This window comes from Daucus carota, chromosome 4, assembly GCF_001625215.2.
Source record: "Daucus carota subsp. sativus chromosome 4, DH1 v3.0, whole genome shotgun sequence".
Lineage (NCBI taxonomy): Eukaryota > Viridiplantae > Streptophyta > Magnoliopsida > Apiales > Apiaceae > Daucus > Daucus carota.
The window spans coordinates 49,721,661-49,743,619 of NC_030384.2; the positions used below are offsets into that span (position 1 = coordinate 49,721,661).

Consider the following 21,959-nt stretch of genomic DNA (forward strand, 5'->3'; position numbering starts at 1 on the left):
GAACTTCAAAACGATGACGAATAGCCTAAGAATTATCAATACCAACAAGCACTGATAAGAAAGTAAAGTCTAGTTCATGGCCTAACGATAAAAGATACACATTCATATCAATATAGAGGATCAAGTTAGACTAAATCTGACTTGATCTGCTGCAAATCTCCTCAGAGTTCAGATAGAAGGCTCACCATGTTTGGTCGAGCTCCACACTTGGCCTTCAAGCTCACAGCTTTGGGACCAAAAAGGCCCTGGCCTTCAGTCATATCAACCATCTCTTCACCAATCCGGTCCCAGTTAAAGCACTGAATCATGGCCCCTAATGCCAATACAACGACCCGCGTAGCCAGCCCTTCTCCAGGACACTTCCTTCTCCCTGACCCGAATGGCATAAACCCAAACCCCACATTCGCCTCCTGGAACCTCTCAGGCCTAAACACCTCAGGGTCTCCCCAGATTTTCGGGTCATTTTGTACAGCCTTCACGTCAACCAGCAGCATAGTTCCACGAGGAACACGAAATCCCCCTACTGTACATTCCTCGGAGGACTCATGGGGTATCAGAAATCGCGCTACTGGATACATTCTCAGAGTCTCATTCATAATGTAACGCAAGTAAGGAAGCTCAGCCAAATGTGCTTCTGTAATTAGACCATCTTTTCCCACAACACTGTCGATTTCATTTTGAGCTTTGTGTAACACTTCTGGATTATTAACCAAAAGTGACATTGCCCATTCCAGTGAATCGACTGAAGTACTAACTCCTGCCTGTAAGAGCGTCTGCATAATTGTACACAGGTAAATAATCATCAGAGAAGACATCGAAAATTCTACAGAACTAACAAAATTCAGAAGAGATTTAGGAAAAAGGAACCAGACTTCATAGTTAATTTGGAACAATGAGTAACAGATACATCAAACCACATCAGAAGAAATACGAAAAAAATTATTCCACTGACAGTCTCAAAAGGGCCATAAGGGTAAGAACACTGGATTTCAGATTGTGCTCGTGCTGGTAAACATGTCAATTGTTCAAGAACTTACAAAAACGACAAATCAACCATTATATAAACCTACATCAATAATCAAAAATTAAGGCATTCTGGTTTGGGGTCACATTGAAGATAATTTAATCGCGTAAGACATCAAAACAACTGTACATAAACTTAGAACATACCTGCATCAGGCTTTTAATCACATCATCTTTGTAGTAATCCGGATTAGCCTCATTCAAATCCAACAAAATCTGAATCAAAGTTCTATTCTCCCCTTGACTCCCCGAATCACGACACTCATCAATCAAATTCTGCATAAACACATCCCTCCTCTTACTCAATTCAACAAACTGCTTCTCCAAATCCCTAAACCAAAACCACTTCAAAACCGTCACAAAATCCCCCATATCCGCGACACTTGCCAGCCTAGCAGTCTCCTTCATGATCTCCTGAAACCGCTTAGCCTCCTCCGTCTTCCCTGACTCCTCCCCATAATACCTCTTCCCCGCGATCATCCTAGTCAGCACATTAAACAAAAGCTCAAAAAAAACAGGCCTCATCTCCACCACCTCAACTCCACCCCTAGACAAACCATAAAACCTCCTCACCATAGACCTCACCTCCTCTACCCTGATCACCGCCAGCTTCTGCAGCCTATGAGGCGACAGAATCTCCTGCGCGCAGAGCTTACGTAAATTCCTCCAGTACTCCCCGTACCCCACCCAAACAATGCTGGTAAAATTGTTCCCCAAGTACTTCCCAAACAGAATATTAGGCCTGTTGGCAAAAACCACATCATTCTTCGTGAAACACTCCTCTGCAGCTGAAGCAGAGGACACGACGAGGACTCGTCGAGAGCCATAGATAAGATAAAAGACGGAACCGTACTTGGTGGAGAGCCTGGAGAGAGCCTTGTGCAGAGGCTTCTTCAGGAGCCAAAGGTGGCCAATTATTGGCAAGGCAGGGAAAGGGCTTGGTGGAAGATTGGTATAGAGCTGATTGTAAAGATACAGAGCAGCTGTTATGAATAACAGGGCAGGAAAACAGAGGAACAAGCTCACACTCTCCATTTTTGCAGATCGATTTTAACGAGAAAAATTGTTTACGATTGTGAAAGTAACGTTTGTAAACGGCAGAGAATTATTCTGATAGCTATTGTATTTTCTTGAAACTTTTATATTCTCTGTGGGAGAATAAAATATTCTCATAATTGTTATACCTCCTCTGTTTCTGTATACTTTGCTCGTTTGATATGTAGGGACTGTTCATAACATGAGACAAATTATTAATTTACGTCTAATTTATAACACTAAATATTAACACTCATGATTGATTTTGTTGGATTCGTAATCATGAGTATTTTAATACGGTAAAAATTTTATATTTAATGCTAGTACGAAATTAAAGATATTAACAATAAAAAATGTGTATTGTCAAACGGGATAAAAGTAAATAGGAAAAGTATTAACAGACTGAGGGAGGAAGTAGTGCTTTCTCAGCTGTTTTGTAAGAGAACAAAATATTTCCAATATCTATGACAGTTTTCTTTGTAACTTATTTCTAATATATGACAGTTTGTTTTTGTAACGTATTTATAATGACCTATAAGTTATGATAGGTTTTGTTCTATTGTGATTATTTAAAAACAAAGTACAAGAAAAAGATTTCATCTATTTTGTATGATTCAATTTTAGACATTGAATAGTGAAATTATATTATTGGTGCACATTATTTGTGCATTTTCTAGACATTATTAGTGCAGTTTTTGTACGTTATTTGTGCGTTTCTTGTCCATTTGTAGTGCAATGCTTGTGCATTCGAATTTTATAAATTTCAACACCTATTTATGCTAAAAGTGATTTTTATATTAATATAAATTGTAGTTATCTTACAAATCAAATCAACTGATTTACATCAAAAAAAATTGAATATAAAACTTATTTTATTACTAAATTACCAAAAAAATAAATTTGTGAGATAAAACAAAACTGAAATTATTTTAATTAACAACAAGAGTAGTGCTAGAAATTGAAAAACCTCTCAAAATTAGACTTGAAATGGTTTCTAATATGAGAAACGGAAACTATAGCATCATACGTTGATTTAAATGAGCTATTTTGTGCTGATTATATGGTAGGATGTTGGATACGTATTGTTATGAATTGGGACGGTTATGAATGAGAAAACAGTGCCACTATCTCAAAAGTTATTTCTAAACTTTTTTCTCAAATATCATTTGACAATTTTTGATTATTTTGCCCACATTAAGAGAAGTGTATTGGATTGAGATTTTAAAACATTTTTTTTTATTCATGAAATCTGAAGGGATTCAATTGGGATTGTTTGAAATCCATTAAAATATTGAGGTATTCAATTGAAATTTTAAATTATGCTACAAAATCTGTTCGTATTCAATTGGGATTTTAAATTATGTTTTAAAATTCGATGGTATTCGATTGGGATTGTTTAAAATCCTTTAAAATCTGATGATATTCATATACTGATAGATTTTTTTGTATTTTATAAAATGATGGATTTTGTGGCATTCTTCAGTGTATTTTAAATTTTTTGAAATCCCACCAAATTCAATGGGATTTTGAAGCATTGTGCTTAAATCATATCAACTTTGCGACATTTTATCGAGAATCCGCACAAAATCAAAATCACATACAATCTATTAAAATCCATAGACTAAAAACAATCCATTAAAATCCTAATCAAATACACAACATAAATGAGTGCAAATTGAGTGCAAATAGTCTAATTAAACATAAACTCATAAAAGGGGCCTTCAAATATTTCTAGCCCATTTATTAATATATACAGTATATAATCTGTGATTAAAAGTAGGACTCATTTCAAAACTTTCATGAACTTTACACCTTTTTATAGAAAATACATCATGTGCTTGTAATTATGTATCAAATTCTATATTTTTATTTTTGAAAAGGAAAATTCTATATTTTTATTTTTATTAATTTTTCTTGTACCAAAATTTGTTATTATGAAGAATGGGCCCAATTTTTTATGTAACACAAGCCCTGAAATGGTTAACACGGGCCTGATGAACGCACTCAATTAAAATCAATACCCATATCCATATGCAATAGGGCAGGGTGGGGTGCCCCTCATAATATTTTGCTACATAAACTTTTTGACTTCGACAGAAGTTTGAGCATCATAAACTGCATAGCTTAATATACAAGTTCATAGCTAAAAAATTTAAGTAGCTTGTGAAGATCAAGATCACATTTGACATATAAGAAACTACTCCGAAATGTTCAAATACACTCGCTGGGATCATATTTAAACAAGTTCACAGAGGGCTTTGTGTTCAAAAATTACCAAAAAGAAATGTTGAATTTGGTTTAGTCCTTCAGAAACATCATTTAGGCTAGGAGTCAAGTGCGTTATGCATTATGCATTAGGCAACAAATTGCATTACCAGCCGAAGGTGAGCACTGGATCGACTGAGTAGATGTTGCAGGATTCGTCTACACTACCAAAAGGAGACGCCTCTTCCATCTCCGTCCATTGCTGCTGGTGTGCGTTCCCCAGTACACTTTTTGAATGCATAAGCTCTTCATAAGGATTCATTTGAGACGGAAAACAGAAGTCCGGGCCTGGATTTGACAAGTCCTCATGAGGTGCTGGTAGCAACTGAAAGCCGCGAATAGGTTCTTGATTAAAAACACTGGAATCACTGTAAGGCGACACTTTAGGCTCTACTAAGTTGTTTGTACTGTTAGATGGTTCAGGCTCATTCCAGCTCCTTCTATGCCCCGTGCTTTCTGATTCATACAACGACGTTTTCTTGTCTACATTTTCATTGTCAAGCTTGGCTTTCAACTCTTTCAACTGCAACAGAATAAACGCAAAGAAGGATAAAAAATCATTATTCAGTAATATTGTTAATTTATCAATGTTTGAGGACATGCATTTATGTTAGAATACAATATGATTCTGGTAAGCTCTCCTCCTAACATCTTCAAGTTTTAGGAGGTTTTAGGAGAATTGGTCACTTAACATAAAATCGGAGCTTAGGCTCGTGAGAAACCTGAGTACTCTCAACCCAAAAATGGGCTTTCGAGTGAGAGGGAATGTTAGAATACAATATGATCCTGGTAAACCTTCCTCCTAACACCTTCAGGTTTTAGGGGAATGGTACACTTAACAAATTACCTCGCTTGTCAGACTGTGTTTGTTCTGCTCAAGCTGACCGTAATTCAGCCTGAGAGATTCATAATTGGCTTTAAGATTGTTGTAATCCGTCTCCAGCTGCTTTATTTTCCAACGAGCACGACGATTCTGGAACCACACTGCAACCTGTCGCGGCTGGAGGCCTAATTCATGAGCCAGTGCCACCTTCTTACAAGGATCGAGCTTGTTATCCACTTCAAAATTCTTCTCCAAGGCCTTCACTTGATTGTGGCTCAATCGCCTTTTCTTGTCCCCATTCTGCTCTACTTCATCGATGCTTATGCTGTCTTTATCCTCCAAACCATCCAGCATTGCCTGAAAATCTCTGCTGTGATGACAATTCTCCTCTTGCTGCTGCTTCTCTGAAACAAATCATACAAAATACATTCTTTTAAGCCCCAAAAAACTACGCCAGAACACGAAATTTCAACTATTTAGTTGCATAAATTGTGTTTACCTTGAGGTGGATACAGTGAACTGAAACGCTTCATGGCCGAAAATTCCGGAAATTTTACAACCTTAAGATGTATAAGACTACACACTTAAATAATTTTATGTTTTTTCTCCTAGGGAGAGAAGAAGTAGGAAGCTTCAAAGCTTATAGCTAAGCTGTTTAGTATTTATATGGGTTCTTGGAATCAATAAGGGGTGCCTAAAACAATACTGGTGCAACAATTAATAGTTGTCAAGGCAGCAAAAAAGGCCAAACAGAAAATATTTAACTTGTGTGCACCAGGCACAGGCGGTAAAGAAAACATTGAATCATGATTGGAGTAAATTGCATGGACCGTGCTTAAAAGCGATTCTCTTCCACCATTTTCAGCGTTTTTTTCCCGTCGGATGACAAAAATCATACAATAGATGATTATAATGCTCATCGATCACTCGTTATTTGTGACATAGAAAACACTCGAAAATAATTGTGTCGATCGACAGGATCCTGAACCCTATTCTTGTAATAAGATTTCATTTCGAGATATCAAATATAAGGATATACGTATTTCATATACATGTTAAATTTTTTATTTGATATCCGTCATATGATTCGAGTACGTGTGTTAGTAGTATATGTTAATCAAAGAAAAAGTGCGAGATGGTTTAATTTAAATTTTTTATGTATATGTCGAGACTTTCATGGTGTCATTTAATGAAAAGTAATCTGGTTTTACAATTTTCATGTCTAATGTATTTTTTTCATCGGATATGTTCAATTATCATTCATGTGTTCTGAACAAGCTGTCTCGTTAGATTACGTATTCGAACTTCGAGAAACGGACTGATAAACAAAAATCTCGAAAGGTGCGTGCATGAGTATTTAAAAACAAAACACAATACGAAACATATTCACTGTCACCGGGAAAGTGAAGGTGCTAGATGTGCAAGCTAAGTCCAGGTTGTATAACCAACTATCAAGGGGCGTAAGCGGTGGGTGATAGAGAAGAAACTATAATAAATCGAAAAAATAAAAGAAAAAAAAGGCTATTTTGGAGTTGTGCCAAAATAACTGAGACCTGCAAAACAAACTATAAGTCACATGGTGTGTTAATTTTATTCTTTTCATATTCAATTTTCCAACTTGGGAAGAGTGGCCCCCTCTGCTCTATTTCACATGGACTGTACGCCACTTTCTTCCTTTCATTTTGATTGCTTTATTTCTTTTTCCCTTTTCTTGTGAATTTACTTCCTTAAAAGATTAAAAATTATCGCTCGACGGATGTCGAATTTATTCGATTTATCTTAATAAATATTACTAATAAATAATAAATAAATAATATATTCATATAAGCCGTCTAGATTATTTTTTTTGGGTTATAGGTATAATCGTATCAATATATTATTTTTTGAAAAATCAAAAAAAAAAAAAAAATCTCATTTTCACAGTTGTAAACAAAAATTTACATGTAAACAAAGGTGGCAAGTGAGCTAGTGTTGCAGAAAAGGCCACGTTGCGGTTGTGTGAATGAGATCTTGCGGGCCCTATATTAGGTAAAAAGGACCAAACTTAAAACAAGGCCCATTACCCAATCTTCTCATGTTTGATTTGTACTACTACAATTGATATCATTCTTTATAGTCTGGATTCGGATTCATTTATTACAATACGTACCCAATTGGGCCGGTGGCCGTGTTTCCGTATTATCGACATTACTGCATTTCATAATTAAAACCAAACTGAAGATAAATTATCTATCCGAGGTCAATTCGAGAAGTTATTTGAACTGATACTCCCTCTTTTTCTGAATAAAGTTTAAATACTGTCACATTTGACTTTTTTACACGTATATTGAGGTGTAAAAAAATAGTATCTACGCTCAATAAAAATATTTAATTCTTATATCAAATAAAAGTTTAGATTCTAAACTTTTGTTTGATATAAATTTTATAAACAATAATCATGTTTAGATGTGATTTTTTTTGCACCTTAAAATACGTGTAAAAAAGTCAAAAGCAGTTAAAATGGGACGGAGGGAGTAACAACTTTTATTTAGAGGAAAAAAATTTAAAAATATATTATAAAATTATATTTTAAATGAGCTTGGAAAAACATGTCATAAATTAACGTAAAAAAAAAGAGTGACAGAGGGAGTATTAATTAGTACTCCATATGGTATAAATTTATTTATTTAAAAGAAATTGAATATTACACCCTCGGAATTCGAATTGATTTCTAAAAGCATTGGTCGCATATAGGCCTGTCAATGGAGCGAAAATCCGATCCGACCCGATCCGATCCGAGGTCATTTTAGCGGATATGGATTTGATAAAAAAATATCCGATCCGAAATTCGATCCGATTAAAAAAATCCGATTATAAATGGACCGGATATGGATTTAGGGTGATCCGATCCGTTTATAACCCGATCCGGTTAATATATATATATATATATTATATATTATATATATAAAGAAAGTGATTCTGAGTGACACTGTTCTTGTTTAATTGGATCAGTCTGGAGTTTGGACAAAATGATAAGGTACATGTTGCCTCTAGCTAGTTAGTTGTCTTGGATACTTGGTTTTGTTTTAGGACTCTGCTTGTCTGCTGTTATGATGCTGATATTTAGGTGTTTAAATACATAAAAGCACAAGCTTATTTTTATTTGAATTAACAGGTGTAACAAGGATATGGTACTGGTGTGGTTTCTCTTTGTGCTAAACATTGTGCTCTGCATCTAGTCCTGGAGTGGAAGCTTGCTAATCCTTTTAAATTTTATTTATGAACAATTTAATTTGTAATTTGTTTTGAGACTTGGGATGTAATGTTTGACTTTGTAATTTAAATTTTAACATTGTTAGTTACTTGTTTTATTTGCATTTTAGATAATGTTAAAGTCATTTAAAAAATATATATTAGTAAGTAAATGGATTGGATATCCGATCCGAGATCCGTGATCCGAACGGATATGGATATGGATCGGCCTAAAAAAAATCCGGTCCCGATCCGATCCGAATCCGAATCCGATAAAATAAATGGATATGGATATGGATTGAGGTCGATCCGATCCAAACCCGATCCATTGACAGGCCTAGTCGCATATGTAAGATAACTGTTTTTTATTTTTTTTTCCTGAATAAAAATAATAATTTTATTTTAATTCACAAAAAAATAAAAAATATAATAATTATAATCAATACACTTAAAAATATAAAATATGTGTTAAAAAGTCAAAGTTATTTATTTAATACAGAGGTGTATTTATTTTTTTTAATCACAGGATCTTGTATTAAAGCCTGAATAATATTTTTTTGGTACCCATACTATTAATCAAACATATATACAACAAGATAACATTTATTTACTTGCATATAATATAACAAGGTCAGCGAAGCAATCATTGCCAAATTGCCTTTTTGAACTTGATACATGAACACGTATTGATTGGGGGATGAAAAAAATATCACCTATTCACAAGGAGCAAATGGATTGCAACTTAAAAGCAAAAAATACTCGTGTTTCACGACTGCAAATTTAGTGCAAAAACACGAGGAACTATATTAATTACATTTTTCTGCAATGTGCGACCGAATAATCTCTACTTCAGCAAAAATAGTCTAAATAAAAAAAACATTTAAATATCGGAACAAAAGATTCACAAGAACAAACTGGAGCATTGGCATAAAATTGCTGTTGAATGACTGTTATATCTGAAATTGTGTCTTAGTGTACATTGTGAAAACTGCAGCCCCCAGCTGGAGTAACTGAGTGCAATACTAAAGTTTAACTACTTCCTTCAGACCCGTATCACTATCCTAGTTGAACGCAGGAATTATCCGGTCTATTCAATTCACAAGAATGCTCAGTTAACGCGTCTCAATCCTAGCTTACAGGGGTAAGCAGACCTAACAAACATACTATGTGTCTAATTGTCCTTGTAAGTTTGTCTTCCTTCTGTCTTTTGTAAACCAATTTCTTTCTCAGCACCCAAAGGCTATTTTACAATGCAAAACTTTTGTTAATGATATATTCGTCTATTCCTAATTCCCGTACAATTTAAACCTATTGCCTACTGATCAGCATATGGGCTACAAAATATATGCTGACAGCCAAGCTTTTTCAACACTGAAACATGTCTATAAATGTATAGTATCACGCTACCCATTTTGATTCGTATATTGTTTGATGCTCATCGTGTGACATTGGAAAAGGGGCACAACAAGAAGAAATATCAATTCCAGCAACTTCCATAGCATTGCAGACCCACTCTGGAACATCACCTTCCGGAAACTACATGGTAATACACATTATAATAGGTTTAACAAACTGACCCTCAAATAATGATATATATTGCCCATTATAGGATATTTTTATATAGAGATGTTGGAAAAGATGGCAAATATAGTATACGTATTAGATTTAATTATGAATTCTGAAATTTATCTCAAAGAATTTAATAATATTTTATTGTGGATGGAACTGTAAAGTCAGAATGATTATGGCTTTGATTTTTGAAAAGTAATTTGGAGTTGGAATCAGCGATTCTAAGCTCTGATAAAATTTGTCGATCAAGTGTAGACTCAACACTAAATTCTGGATTCAGCAACCCAGTAACAGAGCAAAAACTATCATTGCAGAATTCCCTTCTAAAATCTCATTCAGATTTGAATATGTGAATTATTATTATTCATGACACAATAGAGATTGTATTATTATTTGTGGCAGATCAGATTACACAAAGATAGGCATTGGAGGCAATTAGACAATAGAGGTGAGATTGTGTAAAGTAATTCAAGCAATTTTTTTAAAAAAATAAATTCTTCTATTAGCTTCTATTTTGTTAGTTTAATAAAAAAGATGGAGTAACTTTCAGTGGCACCTTATGTATGATTAATGCATGATATTCCCCGAAATTCCTAATGTATCAGGTTATATGCTCTTATCAGATTTTGCTAAAAATAAATAACACTACATAAGTGATTATATGTACTGTTTGAATCTAATATCTACAACGAAAGTCTAGACTTATATGGTTGTGCTTAAATTAACAATAAAGTGATGTTTTACATGAAAAGCTTGAAGTTAAGATGTCATGATTATGAGCCTATTATCTGGGCTCAAAGCCATTTTTTATTTTAAGCTGAAAAATGTATGTTTGTGTAATAAGTCAGAAGTCGGCTTAAAGTTAGAAATAAGCCGGAAACTGACTTAAATGTAGAAGTTAGTTTAAGGTACTTTTTTCAATGAATCAATTTTTTGATAAAAATTATCCTTAAGACATGAGTTACCCGTAAATCACTTTTATTTTTATTATTATATTTTTAGTAACTCAAAAGTCATTTATAAGTTAAAATTACCCAAACAGACATTTTAAACTCCAAGCTTATCACATAAGTCACATTAAGTCATAAGTCATAAGCTCAGGCAAACGGGCTCATATGTCTATTAACTGCATGCTTCCACAAAAATAGGCTCGACTAATCATGACAAGTCGTTCGTACTCACAAGAACTTATTGGAAATTATGGGTGTATCTTTTTTTTTTCTCTTGAGTATTAATTTATAATTTCAACAGGATAAGAATTTATCCCTCCCTTAATAATGGTAGTGGAGATACCTGACTAGGCACACCACAACCTTGTTATTAATTTATTACGAGCTAGACAGGTAATCATATGTAACTTATTTTATTGAAACAAATTAAGCCTTAGTCGGCAACTTACGTGACACAAAGTCGAATTTAAAATATGTGTAGAGAAGATAAATATTTGAAACACGCGTACCATTTTCTGCAGAAACTGGCATACAAACCTGCAAAGAAATAAATTATGATTCAGATAAACTTAAAACAAGTCAATTCAGTTTAATAACTTACATAATGAAGGCAAATTATCATTTGAAATATAAACTATACAAGAGGAGAAAAGTTGAAGCCGAATAAAGGAATTGCAACATACTGTGGGAACTGTCCTCGGACAATAGAAGAGTGTAGATCCCTGCTAAGCTGCGAGTTTGATATAATTAAATTTTAAATTAGATGGAAGAATAGAGCACCAAGGGTATTTTTATAAAACTTTCATAAGTTTCCACCTTTAACATGTAATATAAATTATGATACGACAGAAGCTGAGAGCCCATAGCATCTTTCGTGACAAGGCAATGAATATATGCCCTTGTGTAGTTTTTGCAGACCTGAAGAAAGATATATAGATATGCATCAGTGGTATGGCAGAAAATTAACAGTAGTCACCATATATCCTCTATAACACATACCATGCACTCGCATGTAGGATCAACAGGGCGGATATCGTCAGCCATGGCCTTGTGTTTAAGCTTCAGTACTCCCTGCAATGATTTAAAATGAGCATATATCATGTGGACAAGCATGCTGACTATACATAAAATCGTTATGTTTTATTTGGCTGTGCTGATGAAATTTGAAGGATTGGAATGAGATTTAAACTATTTTTTGACTAAATGTTCAAAGTTTTCATCATTTCCTCCATTCCATACCGCCTAAACTATATCTCAAACCCAACATTTTCAAAAGGAATGATCCATTGTCCCACATACCCAATTTTTTCCCCTATTATAGAAAATTTGCGCTCATTTTTTTCCAAGACTTCCCTCTTGCCTCCATTATTTCCTTTAAATATTGTTAATTGCATTCCCTTTCATCTCATCCTCTCCAACCAAACACAACATTAAATATTAGAAGATTGTGCCAGTTATGCCTAGAACAAGAAAGAACTAAACGTATCACGTCCGGAAATCCACCAAAGTAGTACAGGATGTACAGCTGACTGTGTCCACTACATGAGCATGTTAAATTAGCAAAAAAGTATATCTTCAGAATGTGTGTGTGTGTGTGTGTGTATACAGAAGCTCCTACCTCAGGTACCAAAGCTGTGCCGAATCGTGCAGTACGGGTGGGATACACACAATCATACATGTCAGCACCTAAAGCGCTGCAAACCACAATATCCAGTGGATAGCCAACACCCTGCCAGATATGCCGGAGCAGTATGTCATTATATAGGATTTTTAAAAGGCAGACTTCAGAAATTTAGAGGTCAATTTCAAAATCATAAGGTCACATCTGTACCATAACATATCTTGGCTTATCCTCGGGCAGGGAAGCAGTACACTGAGCTACAACTCGCCAAAATGAATCTTTGTCTTCACCGCCTGCAAGGCCACCAATAGCATAACTGTCACAAAAGTAGATTATGTTATAAGTTAATCCCTAATCAGCAAACCAACGAGTCGCTGAAATCTGATTGCTTAACATAATTAATTAGGGTAGGGTAGTCATGGGTTCAGTACGCGCAGAGACCCCTAGAAATAAAGATAAAGAAAAATAGATGATAGCAAGTCTTTGATAAAAGAAAAAATTATCAAACTTAAAAGGAAAAGTAAAGTGCATCTAAAATCTAATCAGTATCCATGAAAGGCAAAAACAACTAAAGAATATTAGGAAGTAAAGAAACAGCCAAATTCGTCTACAACAAACCCAATTATAATAGGATTTTAAAAATAGCTACCTTAGAATAATTAAAGGAAACGTCTAGCTGACATTACTAATTTGTTAGAGTTTAAGCTTACACCAGCATCCATACATCTAACAATAACATGTTCAAGATATAAACAATAAAACATATCAGATCTTTACTTCTTTGTTTTTCCAAAAAATGCTAGACCACTTATTCTTGAATCTTTCTACATACATAACAATGCTGCAATATATAAATTCAGTGGGAGGAGTATAAACACACCCAGGCAAATTGCGTTCCACCAAACCTTTGACACATAAATCCCTGAAAAGAAGGTAGCATAACATAATGGAGTTGATCATAAAAATGAGTGATATATAGAGAAAAATTGTACAGTCACTTGCCTCAGCCTTGGATCTAGTCCCCCTTGCACAATGCCAAATAAATTTTGTTCATCTGGTCTCTTGTGAGCTGCAATTTCAGATGCAGTACAAAGTCAAAATTTTAAAAATTACTAGTAAATGATCAAATTTAAGATGTATAAAATTGTTGTATCCTTGCTTTCACTGTATTTTAAAGTTCAGATACAGGTTAAAACATCACCAATGATAGGCAAATGTAACCTAGAAGAGTAGACTCCTAATGGCACAATATTCCTGAATATACAGAAAAAAGAAATCCAAAACTAAAACAACGCTCACCAAGGTTCTGTTTGTTCTCTATTTGGGGTATCTATGTCAGGTACAGATATATTTCCCTATTAAATATGTAGTGTGTATATACCTTTTATGCACCTGTCTATCCACCGCAGAGTACGGTACATAGCTTCTTCTATCCGTGGACCTTTCGTGGTGGTTTTTACTACATCATCAAGTGCCATAATTATATCTGCCCCGATTCTGTTCTGTGAAGGTTGATAGTGGAAGACAACAAATTGCAAAAGATATTAGAGACCACATAAATAATATAACAAGTCCATATTAACAAATGGATATATATTTCAAGAATACAAATATCAGCCCTAAACACTTTTTATTACTATAGACGAAAAGAAAAACCCTGTGGTAACAAGTGGTCGCATGATAGTAAATATTTATATTGGACATCAAGGTTATGCTCATAAGCTCCTAGTGATTCACTCTTTAACCCCAAGATGGGCTTTCAACAAATAAGTAACCTAAACCAATGGGTGAGATATACCTTAAGAGTGAAAGAACTATTGAGCTAATATTTTTTATGTCTAAATATATTCATTTTGATCTTTTAGTCTCTAATCCATATTCTTCATACTTCTTATACTGTAGTACAAGTTATATATGTCGATACACACACACACACACACACACACGTGTGTGTGTGTGTCTTGTAATATATTTATATTTCATTTCATAAACAATTTTAGTTGAAGAGGCACCACTAGTATAAGATTAACTTTCTAATCCGAAGTGTAAATCAAAAGCAACACTCATTTAATTCAAATATATAAAATTAGTCACTTATTTCAAAATTGACTCAAATTGGTTACAACTTTGAAAATTTGTATTAACTTAGTCTTAGTCATTAAAAAGTTAAAATTCCATATCAATTTAGTCACTGGGATATGGTTTACTTGATTAAAAATTTAAAGTTGGTGACTAAATTGAGTCATTTCTGAAATAAGTGACTAATTTGATATTTTGAACCAAATGGGTGATTGACTTTGATATTTATCCAGATCCGAAAATAAATTATTATTAACCAAAAAAGGCCTCTAGTATATAATTTTTACGTGAAAAAACCTTTTAACTCAAATTTGACTATTTGAGTGTTTTTGAAATAACTGTCAATACCAAAAGATCCTTTAGTTGCCTAATTATATAAAGATATTATCGATGTCATTATTAAGAAGATGTTTGTAAATGACAACAAAAGGCTGATCAATGATAAGGATGAATGAGCCTACTTGAATTTGTATAGATTCCTCTGGTGTTAGGAGCATTGGCTTGCCATCAACTGGTGACTGCAAAGAGAGAGAAAAGACGACTCTAAAAAACTTGAAAGGAGTCATGATCTCCATGCTTAAAGCATATGGATTGATAGCTCAGAATGAAGACAGGTTATATTTTAACATGAAAGTAAAGACTATAAATATACATTATAAGCAATATAAAAGAGCATTAATAAACGAACGGTTTTTCTATGGTGTGCCCATGGGCGCACAATAAACACCAACTCCTAGTTTGGTGCATTTTTATTGGTCATCTTATCATAAATATGGATGCCCCCCCCCCCTCCCCCGCGGCATTTACACCAATTCCACCAATTAAAATCCACCAAACTCATCAAATAGTGTTTATTGTGTGCCCTTGGGCACATACTAGAAAGACCCATAAACGAATGCAAACAACTGAATCCTGCATAAAAGATGAGTTCTCGGTGTTTCTATTACCCATTGAATACCATGCATACATGTCATCAAAAAATGAATATATGAACACGTGCACATACATACATAAGTATATGTAGGCCAAGATTCTAAAAGGAATCCTGGAGAACCACTTACTGAATATAAAAATCTATACTATAATATAATAAGGCAACATAGGTTTAATTTGTAGTCGTACAAAATTTTGGTTTGGTCATCTCCTTTATAACTACAAGTCGGTCATATGTAGACTTCTCTTGCTCTTATAATATTAAAGAGTTTTATGCCGTTCAAATTACAAACACTTGTGATGTAATACAAGATAAAAAACTCCACCATTATTCTTTTAAATATAATTTATATATTATTTATATACTATATATTATAATAAACCGATAGTGGTATAATTCGTAATCGTCCAAAAAATGTAATCAGTTGGTAAATATAATCAGGTTAAAATCTAATTCATTAATACTTAAATACTAATAAGATGATGTTAAAATTTAAATTATAATTAATAAATTACGAATTTTATAACCGCTCGTGCTTCGCACGGGTTAAAGGCTAGTAAGTATAAAAGATAACCTAATAATCTCGCATTCTTTAACTATTTCTTAAAACTGAATCGCCCATTCTTCGTAAATATAGATAATTTTAATGGATAACTAAGAATTGGTTTTAGAATCTCATTTAGAAATATTTAATCTTTTAGATAAATCTTATCTTAAAATTAATTAATCATTGAACCATTGCTAAAAAGTCAAACACTACAGACTAAAATATGAATATGTAGTAATTTTATAAAAAAATCAAATGGAATCTCTCTCTGAATCTAGATTACATGAGTGAAGTGCTTCTCTCCTATCCTTGACTCCTTTATATAGATATACTCATTTTGTCATAGTAGTCTTTTTTTAAAGATTTTTTCTCCCCGTGATACTTGTCCATATCTCCTTCCATTATAATGTTAATGATTATCCCTTAATTTTATTTTACATGCTTATTCCCAAGGACAAGTGTCAACTTTTTCCCACATATAAATTTCTTGTTAGTCAAATTTGTATTGGAATTAGTTATATACTCGTTGAATCAAGATAATTAACGTGGGTAGAGATGAAAATTATGTTTAATGTTAGAACCCCAAATATGCTTAATTCTTTTAAAAGTGACTACTAATTTGGGATCTAATATATTAATATATATATATATATGAACATTTGTTGGCAATAAGTAATTATATCAAAATATATGGGAAAGACATGGCTTGACATTAAGGTAGGAGAGTTTATATCTTGAATTCATAAAACCAGTTATCCAATCTACATAGACATCTATATTTAATCAGAAGTAGACATATCTAATATTTTTCAAAAGGGAAATGGGAGATTGATCCGGCAAAATCTCTCTTCAAAATTATCAAAAAGTCTTACTCCCTCTGTTTTGAAATATAAGTCGCTTGACTTTTTTGCACGCGTTTTTAAGTCCTTTGACCACATTCTAAAATTCATTATTTTTGAAAATTTTCTTTTTTGAATAAAAATATATGATTGATATTATTATTCAGAAAAACAAAATTTCAAAAACAATGATTTTAAACATGTGGTCAAAAGACTTAAAAATACGTGCAAAAAAGTCAAACGACCTATATTTCAAAACGGAGGGAGTATATACCAACCCAAATTCGATGAAAGGACGAGGACAATGGGGTTATGTTAGACGTTAACCAAAGGACAAAAGTATTGTTGACTTTGTTGGATTGATATCATCAGAAAACATTTCCTTGTATTGATGATTGTGCTTTAAATCAGCACTAATTCTAGTCGAGCTCTGTCGACTCGATGCAAATTTGATATCGAGATCGAGTTCAAACAAACATTTGGGCTTGATAAGCAATTCGAGTTTTCAACGAACTGTACTCATTTGGTGATATTATTGAAGTTACATGTAGATCAATAAAATATTTCTATGTAATATATGGATTGGACTTGATGACTATGGTTTGGCCTCTCTACGATGTTCATATAATTATCTTAAATATTTCGAGTGACCAAAATCAACTTAGTTAATACAAGAGTCAAGTTCGAACATAACTTCTATACTCGATAAATTTTTAGCTCGAGCCAATAAAAGTAACTCAAAGTTGATAACAAAAAGTTGACTTGATTAACTTCAGTCTAAAATTTTACATCCCCCCCCACCCCCACCCCTCAACCCCACATAAATAATGCTTCAATGTAGAGCACTATGTAACATTGAACACAAACAACTATACTTTATCTAAAGTCACTAAAAACCTAAAGTAAGAGAGAACCTGAAATGTTACACCCTCTTCAGTTATGTCAGCCAAATGCAACAATGAGACCTGAAAACGTCATATTAAACTCATGTTAGTTGCATTCAACATTCAGAGTATCCAAATTAATCACAATCAGATGTAACAAAATGGAATTCATACTACTAAATCAATAGTTCAAAACTGTGGGTGGCAGTGTTTCAACTACTTTGTAGCTTCTAAGTTAGCTAGCAGATACATAACAATAACCTAAGATCCAAACTGTCACTACTGTTCATCTTGGTATATATATGCAATAGGGGGATAACCATTTGAAAGCCACCAGAGTCTGTAAGCAATGCCCTTGGCCAATTCATAAATTTATGAAGTCCCCCCATTTCATCAATCAGCTCCGAAGTTGGACGCAGAGCCAAATGGTATGTATTACCCAATATTATTTGGCAGCCAATTTCCTCAAGTTCGTTGGTCGTCAGCCCTTTAATAGTTCCTGTAACTCCAAAATTGATTGTTAATTGCATGAGGAAATTAAAAATCTGCAAGCATCTGAACATAAATTTAAACTAGAGAAACGCATCAAACTAGATACAATAATTTTCTTGGACCAAGAGAGTAAATTCAACCTGTATCAAGATGAACCTGTACAAACTAGGAAAGTCGCATGGGAAATGTGCTGTTTTTGATACTTGATGCATTGCAGATAAATAGCAATGCGATTAAACAACTAGGAAATTTGATTTTTCTTACCCATGTTATGCAGAGTATAATTTTTAATTTGCAATGATAATATTTCAATGTAAATCTTTTGAGGACTAAATGCCTAGGAGTAGAATTTTATCTGCCAATTATTAATAAATTAAAGGTAAAACATTTTAATCCAGAATTCTTACCCTGGGTGCCAACAGGCATGAATAGAGGGGTATGGCAAACAAAGTGAGGAAGTATAAGCTGGGCTGCTCTGGCACGGTTAAATCTCCCCAGAATCTAAGCAAGGACGAAGAATAATAAACATATGACCCCGTGTCATTAATTTACAGATCAAGGCATGAATATGTTGAAAGATAAAATTAATTTAAAGACAAAAAAAGATCAAGTAACAAGTTTCATTACTAACATATAAGTACACCCAAAGTGACCAAACTATCAACCTTCAATAAAACAGTAATTACACAATGATGCATTAATGTATAGTCCTATCAAATACATGCAAGCCCAAGAGAACATTCCCTCGACTCCTAACTGGACCCGACTTGAGAACCATGTCCTATTGGGGTAAGGTATGGATTCCAAATCCTTCAATTGACTGTTATATCTATTCTTCGGTGAAAAGATGTAACCGAAGCACTGATAGGTGACTGGAGAAATATACTATTGTTAATAGTCTAGCTGTAGATATTAAAAATTAAGCTAATACTAGAATGCCATCAAACGTGTTTTCTTAACATTGAGAAACTATTATTAGGGACAACTATGGTACTGACGGGGGGAGTTGCATACTCTCAAAAGTCAATACTACTTCAATTCACACCGGAAATACCTCGTGAAGCTTACACTTTAAAGGACAAATCTAATACAGATCGTATCATACAATAAGCATATTCCTACAAGAGTAACATTGTTCAAAATTATTATTAATATGTCATGAATATCATCAATTTGTAAAGAATATAAAAAAAATCCAATTATTTTCCCTCCTGGTGTAGAATCTATCTCGTCAAAATCCAGCATAGAGCATAGGACAATTGTATGCATATATCCTATCTCATTAGTCCTTCGTTTTGTCAAATTAAATTTTTCATATGTTTTCCTGGTTGCCTCCTTATACATCTAATTCTAACACTACAATGTTAACAATGACATCTTCATAAACCACACAATTTCACCGACTTGATATCACTTCGCTATCTTCTCTCTATATCAATATGTAGCGAAGTATCTACGATTAAAATAAACATAATTCATAATGCTCTAACAACATAAAACAAGCACACGGCAACACAGCATTGAACCAAAACCAAATAATCCAGTCTCAAATCAATCAAACATGCGCACAATCGATATCGAACCTCGAATCGAAGAGCCATCGAATAATTCTACTGCCTCTGCTGTTCTGCAGCCGTGTAATTATATACAAATTCAAAACTACAAATAAAAAATTATACAGACAATGGATTAGAATTCAAGAGAGCTAAAAGAATATAAAATAAAAATGTGTATATGAGATAGATGCGTACCAGACAGCGTGGGATAAAACCCTAAAGTTTGACTAGGAGATAAAAGCGCGGCGGCAGAAGTTGAGTTTGGCTTCCTTTTATATGTGCGCGGCCGTTCTAACAGAACACGCATATCTGTTTGTCCGAATTTTAACCCCGCGTTTTTTGTTTTACTAAAAATAAAGATGAATTGTCTTGTTACTTTCATAATGTGTACGTTCCGTTTTTTTTTACTGATATCAAATTCAAATCTGTCTCAAATGGGTTTTATATTTTTCGTATTAGTTTTATATAATTAACAAGATGTAATTAATGTATATTTTTAAGAATATATTTTATGTACTGTTTTATAAAATATATATATTGAATTTTTTATACTTACATATAATTATGCATGAATTTGTAAATTTATATTCTAGATATGTATATTTTTCACGTAAAAATATAATAATTTATTTAAAAATATATTAATACCGTATATTTTCATGTATGGCACTGAATTTATCGTGTATTTCATTTTCGTGTATCATTTTGAATCAAATATTAAATTTCCGTATCGGTACATGTTAGATCTAATTAGGATTAAAGTGCTTGACTTTATTACAAGGAAGATAGATTATTTTTTTGAGATAATAGATGATTGTTATAAATGATATTACTCAAACATGTAATCTCACGAGTTCAAATAAATGTCCAGACTTTCATTTCACCCAACACCACACAAATGTTTATTTTATAATTCTAAAGATATAAATAATTATGTTATATTTTATTTTAATTTTAATCATAGTTCTTTAAATTAATTAATATAGCATAAAATTATAATTATGCAAAATTGTTACACTGTGTAAGGTGTTTTAGTGAAATGAGGATATTGATTTTCAAATATTCAAAGATGGTATATTATTATTTCATTAAATTATTATTAAAACATAATAATTTAAATTAATGTCTAGTGTGTGAAAATGAATTGTAAATTGAAAAGATCCCTTTGATCGTTATGTGTAATTTTTAACTAGGTCGAGCTGAGATTTTTCTATGATAAAATCTTTTATAATATGATATACTTTTAGCAAGTTAGTATATTATTAGTAGTGTGAACTCAAATATCTTTTATATATATCCCTAATATTATATTTTGTTTTTATTTGAAATTCATTAAGCATAAATTCAAATAAGTGAGAGTGAATATTATATTATAAAATCTAAGCTAAACTATGTAGAGGCTCATGTTAAAATGCAAGTTGAGCTATGTAGTGGCTCCTACAAGAGAACATAGAAGAGGCACGGACACCTTTAAGAGTTAATAAGAATCTACTAGAGCAGCAGTATATATCCTCATACTCTTTGTTTTTGTTTGAAAACCATTATTGAATATGCTCTTGTCAACTATTTTAACCAAAAGTTATTAAACTTAAATTTTAATGCAAATGGAGGGAGTACATAGTCTTTCCAATCCAAGAAAATTACTTACTTTCAAATTTTAATCCTGTATCCACTGTGCAACGTTTAACATTAAAAGCATATCTAAGAGACTCTCTATTTAGAGCATCTTCAAGAGTCTTCTAATTGGCTCCTAAATATGATATAAAAAAATTAGATTTTTATTGATTTAGTACAAAGTTAAGAGCATGAACTCCAATAATACTCTTTATATTTCTTCTCTATATCATATTTTATTCATGTTGGGCTCCACTAAAACAAATATCCAAATTCAAAAGTGGTGATAAATTGGAGGGAAAGAGTTTTTTATTGATAAAAATAAGTTAAGAAACAAGTTGTGGCTTCTAAAACAGAAGAGAAAGAATGGGTTCTTAACTTTTTGAAGAGCCTTAAGAGTTTTTTGGAACTCTGATTTATGCATGGCTCTTTATTTTTTCACTTAAGAGCTTGAATAGAGAGCCTCTTGAAGATGCTTTTATTAGGGTCTTAACTTG

At 33.0% G+C, this 21,959-nt stretch overlaps 3 protein-coding genes across 3 annotated transcripts; all 3 read right to left on the reverse strand.

The window, feature by feature from the left end:
* LOC108217833 (cytochrome P450 81Q32) lies at positions 1–2,154 on the reverse strand. The gene is made up of 2 exons (XM_017390724.2): positions 1,171–2,154; positions 1–773 (listed from the first exon to the last, which is right to left on the reverse strand). The coding sequence occupies exons 1-2, from the start codon at positions 2,056–2,058 to the stop codon at positions 162–164; spliced, it is 1,500 nt and encodes a 499-aa protein (XP_017246213.1). The 5' UTR covers positions 2,059–2,154; the 3' UTR covers positions 1–161.
* A 1,992-nt stretch (positions 2,155–4,146) lies between these two features.
* Positions 4,147–5,838, reverse strand: LOC108217923 (homeobox-leucine zipper protein ATHB-6). Its single transcript, XM_017390833.2, has 3 exons — positions 5,646–5,838; positions 5,171–5,550; positions 4,147–4,846 (listed from the first exon to the last, which is right to left on the reverse strand). The coding sequence occupies exons 1-3, from the start codon at positions 5,677–5,679 to the stop codon at positions 4,430–4,432; spliced, it is 831 nt and encodes a 276-aa protein (XP_017246322.1). The 5' UTR covers positions 5,680–5,838; the 3' UTR covers positions 4,147–4,429.
* Positions 5,839–9,277: 3,439 nt separating this feature from the next.
* On the reverse strand, positions 9,278–20,171 carry LOC108215784 (uncharacterized). Its single transcript, XM_017388355.2, has 16 exons — positions 20,044–20,171; positions 19,876–19,951; positions 18,700–18,793; positions 18,121–18,299; positions 17,831–17,881; positions 15,058–15,114; positions 13,899–14,019; positions 13,520–13,586; positions 13,398–13,439; positions 12,728–12,833; positions 12,515–12,625; positions 11,896–11,967; positions 11,713–11,814; positions 11,580–11,626; positions 11,406–11,433; positions 9,278–9,913 (listed from the first exon to the last, which is right to left on the reverse strand). The coding sequence occupies exons 2-16, from the start codon at positions 19,891–19,893 to the stop codon at positions 9,776–9,778; spliced, it is 1,233 nt and encodes a 410-aa protein (XP_017243844.1). The 5' UTR covers positions 19,894–19,951; positions 20,044–20,171; the 3' UTR covers positions 9,278–9,775.
* Positions 20,172–21,959: the final 1,788 nt, after the last annotated feature.